The 8,372-nt window shown below is 34.9% G+C and overlaps 1 protein-coding gene across 1 annotated transcript; it reads right to left on the bottom strand.

Annotated features, from left to right (window-relative positions):
• Window positions 1–1,035: 1,035 nt before the first annotated feature.
• Window positions 1,036–7,993, bottom strand: LOC127618061 (exocyst complex component 3-like protein 4). The gene is made up of 14 exons (XM_052090295.1): window positions 7,743–7,993; window positions 7,223–7,282; window positions 6,910–7,023; window positions 6,202–6,817; window positions 5,804–5,912; window positions 5,576–5,704; window positions 4,434–4,534; window positions 4,238–4,351; window positions 4,027–4,150; window positions 2,650–2,772; window positions 2,415–2,567; window positions 2,216–2,337; window positions 1,980–2,121; window positions 1,036–1,738 (listed from the first exon to the last, which is right to left on the bottom strand). Exons 2-14 carry the CDS (start codon window positions 7,242–7,244, stop codon window positions 1,736–1,738), a joined length of 1,872 nt encoding a protein of 623 aa, XP_051946255.1. The 5' UTR covers window positions 7,245–7,282; window positions 7,743–7,993; the 3' UTR covers window positions 1,036–1,735.
• Between the last annotated feature and the right edge of the window lie 379 nt (window positions 7,994–8,372).

Here is an 8,372-nt window from a genome sequence, read left to right as displayed (position 1 = left end):
CCTCCTTTATACCCATATGTACGGGGGAGGGGCATGCAAATTCTGTTCGCCAATTTTCCATTGGCCTTTTCTCAAGTTCAGAAGCAACTGAGGCTCTCAAGAGAGATCCCTAGTGTCACTACAATCGACACATCGTCTAGTTCCCTCCATCAGGGAATGAGGGTTACAACAGTAACCTAGACGTTTTTCATGTGTATTTTGACACTGTACTGGCAGAATTTTTATAGTCAAAACAAGTTAAAAAATCTACCAGTGCTGAAGAAGTAATCTAAAGTATTTAGAATACGTTACTGACCTTGATTAATCTAATGTAATACATTACAAATGACATTTTACAGCATGTATTCTGTAATCTGTAGTGGAATGCATGTCAAAAGTAACCCTCCCAACCCTGACCATCGTTTTATTTAGTTCTAACTGGTTACCATTTTAAAAGGAGGCCATGGGATGCCAGAGCTGGAACGATAAAAGTTTCGGCTCAGAACAAACCAAAAAAAAAGTATCTCTGTTGTTAAGCATAAATCTATCAAGTTTAGTGAGGTTTATCCTTAAATCAAGAAAAACTGTTTGCTAATGGAGTAGGAAAAAAATCCCTAAAATCCTTTTTTTTTCGTCTCAATTTTTTAACTGGAAAATAAGGCGAGAGGAGAGGAAATATACAGATCCATGAACAGGCGAAGTAGGGCAAAATGGAGAAAAAGAAGGATTATGGATTTGTACAAAGGAAAGGAGAAAGAGATGGTTCTGTGGTGTTTCTATATATATATATATATATATATATACTTTATTTTCTATCCAGTTTTTATTTTATTCTATAGTTTTTTTTTTTTTTTTTATCTCTGTCTTGTTGCTGTATTGTATTGTTTCTGCACTGGAAGCTTCTGTCACCAAGATAAATTCCTTGTATGTGTAAGCATACTTTGCAATAAAGCTCATTCTGAGATTGTAATCCTCAGGACATCTGGACACAAGCCAGCGGCAAAGTATTCTGCCCTGAAATCACACGCAGTCTCACGCAAACGTGCAAATACACTCTTTATTTGCAGGTGGAGATAAAAAAATATATATGGTTAATTTAACATTAAACATATTAAACAATCAAGTCCATCACCTCTTATAGTTAAGGCATTACAAAGCAAATTACAGGCTATGAAATTACAGGAAAAATACAAACATAAATCTATGACCACATGAATGTTGCATCTCACATTACGTATCTCTATAAATCTCCCAAAATGAAATAGATGTCAAGGTTTTGGCTTGGAAAAGTAGCCGGCACACCACAAAAACATCAGAGATTTCCTTTAATTACACAACCAACTAGAACTGGAGAGTATATTAGGCTTTGGCTAAAAACACTTTTACAATGTGCATGACTTCACCACAAATAAAAAAAAGCTCAAATGAGAAAAGGGAGGGACAAAATATAAATAAACACCAAATGACTTGTACCTGTACCTTTTAGCCTACTATGACCCTGCTTGTGTTACACACCACATTTACATGATTGTTATCACAGTAGATAAACAGAATTAACCTATTACTTCTCTTTATTTGGTAATACGGAGGAAACGAAAATCTTATATCTACAGTACAGCTTGCTCTCTCCCTCTAGTGGAAACCAAAAGTAATGCCTGTTGTGTCCAAGTTTTCCTTCACAACATCATCAAAAGTGTGACTTATTCCTATATTTCATTTGGCACTCCTCAGTCTAAAGGTTCCTGAAGCAGAGCTCTCACTGTAAAAGACAAAACATAAAAGTGAATCACCTAATGTGAATACTCATAGTCTAAAAACATCTGAGTACATGTCCTTAAATTGGTAAGCTATCCAGTAATATCACAAAATCAAATTCAACCTGAAAAATGTCATTTTCCCAAAAAGATATTGTAAAGCACTCAGTGTATTTGTGATTGAAATTGCATAATAGTTTGATGTATTGCGATAAGAACATTTTTAAAATACAAAAAGTTAGGTACCTTCATGTCAGCGAAGAACGAGTGCTCATGATTAGTGTTTCCTGCATCCCGTTTAAGCAGAATAAACTGTTTGATCACATGCCGCTTCTCTAAACCAAAACCAGTGCCTCGGAAGTTCAGAATAGCTGACAATTGCTTCTCGCTAGAAATGTGATGGTAAGTAATAACTAACACTAACAGCTATATTTGTAAAAGTGAAAAAGAAATTTGATTTACTGAATGTTTTTGACACTCACCTGATGTCTGGGTAATTACTAACCAAAGGATTTAAGATATCTTTTATATTTTTCAAATTGTCCATTCCAATAATGTCACTTAGTAAATACCCCACAGAATAAAGCCAGTGAAAAGATGATCCCTGAGTACAGAGAGATATTATCAGAACATCTAACTTGTTGAATATTCCATATGATTGCATGCCAGACTGAGTCTTACCATTTCCTCAAACAGTTTTTTGAGCTCATTCCACTGTTCTTTAATTTTTATGGCAGCATCTTCTTTCTTTGTATTTTTGCATGAATACTTTTGCATCATCAGCTGGGAGACATATTCCTTTACTATGTAATAGTGCACATCATTCACAAATAACTGTGAAAGCAGACCAAGATGTTAAAAGTGGTTCTCTGCAGCCATTACAGACCATCTTAGAAAGAAAGAAAAGGGCACTTACTTGAGCTGACGGATTTCTCATGGATTTACAGTACCCAGAATAACTCTCAATTCTGTATATCACTTCGTTAAAATCTTCATCTGTTTGCAGCCACTTCTTTGTCATCATGCCATTTATGTAAGGCTTTGGAAGAAAAAAATAGCATTGTACTTTATTAATCAGACAATAATTTGCCAATCCAAATTAAAAGCAAATTTTAGACAATTATGTCTAATATCTGTTTTTAGTGATTGTACTTTTACCCAAGGTTTATTTAAAGGTGCACTCATTAATATTCATGTTTATGTTGCGCTGATACTTGACAGCATCGATTCAGTATCACATAAAAACATGTTAACATAAAATCTTTCTCATTTACCAAAGCCATTGTAGAAATGTGCTATTTGCTAAAAGCCATTGCCAGTGTGATAGGTGTGGGTGAGAAACAGATCAATATTTAAGTCCTTTTTTACTATAAATTTCCACTTTCACTTACCATTTCTTCTTCTTTTGGTTTTGGCTATTTGCATTCTTCCTGCATATCACCACCTACTGTGCAGGGAGGAGAATTTATAGTAAAAAGGACTTAAATATTGATCTGTTTCTCACCCACACCTGTCATGTCACTTCTGAAGACATGGATTTAACCACTAAATCCATGTGTTGTCTGGAGTTCTTTTAAGCTGCCTTTATGTGCTTTTGGAGCTTCAAAGTTTTGGACATGTTTTGAATGGACCTACAGAGCTGAAATATTCTTCTAAAAATCTTTGTTTGTTCAGCAGAAGAAAACCAAAATTATTGACAAAAACCAAAAAAACAAATAATTGTTTTGATAAAAATCATGTACAGTAATACAATAAACCGGAATGCAAATTTTATTAATTCTACTCCTAAAACTCTAACGCCACCCTAAACCTAACGGTCAGTGGAGTAAAAATGTAATTTTAGAGAGAAATATATCCTCTGAATCATGCTCACCATATTTTGTGAACTGTTCCCACAAGACCAGAACCCGTGTCTTGGAGGTTGTTCAACATGCTATCAGTAGCGTTAGAGGAAAAATAGGATCACGCTTGAATTGATGCAAAAACATCGGAAAGGGGGATATCGTCGCTAGTTCGGCTGAATGAGGTCAATTTCAGGGTACATGCCAAATTTCGGTGTGATCATATTGTTATGACAGAGCTCATGAATGTGCTCTTTCTCTTATATTTTCATCTTATGCATCTTATTTTCCAAAATACTATTCTACTATTACAATTTATTTCTGTTTAAAAGTTTAGTATTTAGCCAAATATAATAATAATAATACAAATAAATTATAAATACAAGTAACGAGTAAATACGAGTGCACCTTTAAATTCACATGTATCTCATACATTCCATGTATTGGCTCACCTTGATGTCAGCTTTGAAATGTTCTATCAGGGTTTGGCTGAGTCTTTGAGTCAGTCCATCCACCTCTTTCTCCAGCTGCTCCACCTGATCTGAACAACTCTTACTATAGCAGAGCATATCCTCTCTGTAACAACAACAACACAAAAGATTGGCTTACATGTGTCTCAAAGCTGAATTTATTCTGATACAAATATGTGCATTGAGTACTCACTTCAGTAAGTTAAAACTGTTCATGTAGGTGATGTGATACTCGACCCACAGAGAGGAGTCCAGCAGATCAGAGGTCAATAGAGAGCAAGTATTCTGTGAAAACTCTTTTTCAAATCTACAGTAAAAGAGAAGAAAAGATGTGTGTATGACAAAACAGTAATGACCCCTTTGATATGTAATGATCTTGTGATACAAACCTTTTAAGAAATGTATTTATCTCCTCCAAAGAAAAGTATAGAAGCGACTTCCCCAGGTTCTCATCGACATTCCTCAGAGTGTCAGCATAAGTAGCTATAAGCTAACAAGACAAATCAAACACGGAAGTCTGATTATATTTTCAATACTATACTATTTGAGTAATTCTATTTAGAATTATTATTACCACATCTTATCTATTTCAAACAGTAGTTTTGCTTAGTTCTATAGATCTGTATACACGTAATTAACATATCATTATCACTAGAAAGAGGTAAATGACTAATACTATTTGGATAAAGCTGACAAACATACCATTACCCAAATAGTAGTTTGCTTAGCTCTATATTTTCCTATTACACTTAGCTAGAATATTATTAACATTAAAGAAGGGTCATAACTAATACTATGTAGACAAGTCGATCAACATTACGCTGTCCCAAATTGTACTTTCTTTTAGACTTCACAGTCTATTACACGTAACTAAAGCCAAATGGTTAGTCTGAAAGATAAGATCTCAGTTGACATGCTTCATACTTTATCAAACGCTGAATCTTAGTATGTACTTACCCTGATCGCATATTTGCAGAAGCATGGATTTAACATAATCTACTTAAGTCAGTCATTTCAGAGTAAGTCAGAATAGAATCTAGTTTAACCATTTATAAGTCAAGAAAACATGTTTTATGCCAATTACATAATTAATCAAATTCAGAAATAATCAATACACAACATGCTCAAAGATGAATCTTAAGAGTAAAAGACGTATACCGGACTTTATAAGAGATGGTATTGTGTGTTCAAAACACAACATCATGGGGTTGATCTGGCTACATAATTCCACCGAGCCTTTTGCCAGTTCCCCTCAAAAATCCAGACCAGAATAATAATTGCATCAAATGGAAACAATAGGCTTCAGTAGAATTGAATGGAATACAGTGACTCCTTCCTGAGTACTGGTGATCATTTACATTGAAGACCCCAGGAAGACACACCCCAACGCAGAGACATAATTTCTCAAAATTCTAAAATCTTTGTCATGACTTTGGAAATGAGACCATTATAGACCATATATAGATTTGAATGATACCAAACTTGAATGTTAAAATCCCTTGCATTCACAAAGAACATTATATTTTCATACCTGACTGATGTCCATGTGGATTTTTGAGGTGAGGAATCTATCGTCTGTTCTGTCAGGAGTTTTCTTTATTCTCCACACTTCCTCCCTTTCAATTTTGATGATATTCTCCAGTGCAGCTGTGAAGTCCTCCTAATGACAGATATGCCAACAAAGATGACCCGATGTAATACATGAAAAAATACTTATTTGGTGTATTTGCATGTCGACACTGTCTGTGCATGTAATCACCTTTAAGCGATGATACAAAGAATTCTTGATTTTATTTAAGAAGTCTTCCGGGAGTTTAAGACCTCTCTGCTCCTCGCTGAGGAATGGGAAACTACCTATAATTTTCTCACTATGTAATGCCAATGAGATAACAAACAATGGATGAATTTCTGAAGTGAAGCAGCACTAAACTAGATTTGTTTATTAGTAGAGCAACCTATTTTTTTTTTTTATCATATTTATAATAACTCCATTTGTGTTCTACGAGGAACACATTATTCTACACAAACAAATAAAACCAATAGCAATGTAATTTCTAAAGATACAATACATTTTCTGAAAGTTGCATCAAAATATAATTTGGCTCAAAAATCAGTTTTAATTGGCAGAACGTCTCAAAGCCAAAGCCAGCGCCTCACCTGGGGTAGCAATGGATAAATTCTAGAAGAGCGTAGTAATCTTTCACCTCTGTCACCTGTTCCAGAAGTCTCTTTAAATGCTCTCCTAATGCCTCATGATGGCAGGACACATAGGTATCAAACACTTTAAAGTCTTCTGGATATGAGCTTAGGAGTTCTGCCTTCACTCTCTCCAGATCCTCCACAATAGCTTTACCCAGAAGCCCCAGATGCACCGCCAACCAGGAAGGGTTCTGCTCACGACTGTCCAGGTGAACCTTCTTCAAAGTATCTCTAACCCCGTCTCGTACCGCATCTCTCCATGCCTCCCTCCATCCTGGCATCCTCCCTGGCTCTCCTTGTCTCTTCTCTTCCTCCAGTATAATGGTGACCACATACACTAACAACTCTTTATTGTGAGAAGAAGGCAGAGAACTTGAGCGCACAATGTCAGCAATTTTGTTTCTTAGGGTCTCAAATAGCATAATAGTATCTTTCTCTTTATTGACTAGACCCATAGGACTAGTCCCTCCCCCCAGAGCTGCCCGCTGTTGCTGAAGCTCCAGGCACAGGGAGAGCAGATTCAGATAGGCCTCTTTCAGCATATCACTTACTATATAATCTCTGATTTGCAGAACTGTTGTGAAAACAAGAGGGAGAATATGAGAGTTTCAAATAGAGCACTATGCATGAAAGGTGCCTTTATTGCAACAACAAATAGGGTTTCACCTGAGCACGGCTTTAGAGGGATTTCTGAATCATTAATTTCAAATAGCATTTTTATAGATTGTGTCGGACTTTTCTTTTTCTTTCTTTTAGACAGCATACGTATGATGTTGCTCACTGTACAAACAGAAAATATAATGACCAACCAAAACTAACATCCAAAAATCAATCAATAATAAACTTTCTCTCCAAATCAGTTCCATATAATATTTATGTGGAAAAATAACTAAATTAACACTTGTTATATGAAAGTCTCACTGCACTCACAACAAATATGTAAAATTGACACTTTTATTTTGACACCATATTTTCCTACCTGGGCTGGTAGGCGTTGCCATTGTGTCACCTAATCCAAACTCTGACTGGAGATAAAGGTCTATAAAATAGATGAGAAAAAATGTCAGATTGTCACATGGCAGTAAAACAACATGCACCATTTAAACCCCATTTAAACATGGTGCGCTATCTTTCTTAACATTTAAATACCAGTTTTATAATGTGTAACAATCCTCTGATCTTCTTTAAGTCATTAGTGAGTAATTCAATATTTAAATGATGAATATGGAAGAATTATAGTAATATTGCAATGCAGAATTAAAAAAAAAAATTAAAAGGTAGAACATACACAGTGAAGAATAATATTAAGGGTTGTCAGTCCTTTTCAACGTAATCAAAACATCACCTCATCTGCAAATGGCTGAAATCACTTCAATGTGTCACCTCTAAAACATTCATGAGCTCATTTACAAAAAGCTCCTGAATACATTTTTATCTATTTATTCTAATCATAGTAGACAGAAGAGAGAAAAAACAGCATGGAAGCCTTAAGCTCTTACCTGAAAAACAGTCAGCGAGTGTCTGATGTATTTTCTACTGCTGTCTTATGACCCAGATAAACAACTTTCACTTTCACCTGCTTTATTACGTGTTTAGACATGTGAAGCATGTATGGACAGGTTTAATGTTGCATTAAAGCATTTATAAAGAGGTGAATTGGGTATTATGATATGGAAGCAAATAAATGGCTCTTACAATACAAACATTTTTACGAGCTCTAATTCAGAGGGGGTAAAAATGTAACCAACCAGTCGAGATCATGCCAACAAAGAGAAATCCAATACCTGGCAAATGTTTAAAAATCCATTTAGTTAGTTACACATTAATAGAAAGTTCCATAAACAGAGTTCCTATGAAGTTGCAATACACAACTTTGTATTTAAAATGAAGTACATTAATCACACTGTACAATAAGACTTTATAAATAAAAATTAGACAATGCATTAGGTATCATGAACTAACAATTAGGCTATAAATCTTGGTTAATGTAATCTACATTGTGAATTGTTGGTTCACAATACAACTAACTAAAGTTAGCATATTTTGGTAGCTATTTGTTGAAATTAGCATATGAAAGTATTGTTAGTTGTTTTGATAACTATTGTGTTAACTAATGTTGCCGACATACA

This window comes from Xyrauchen texanus, chromosome 24 (genome assembly GCF_025860055.1).
Source record: "Xyrauchen texanus isolate HMW12.3.18 chromosome 24, RBS_HiC_50CHRs, whole genome shotgun sequence".
NCBI lineage: Eukaryota > Metazoa > Chordata > Actinopteri > Cypriniformes > Catostomidae > Xyrauchen > Xyrauchen texanus.
The sequence above is the reverse complement of the archived record's forward strand: the minus strand, read 5'-3'. Positions and strand labels throughout refer to the sequence as shown.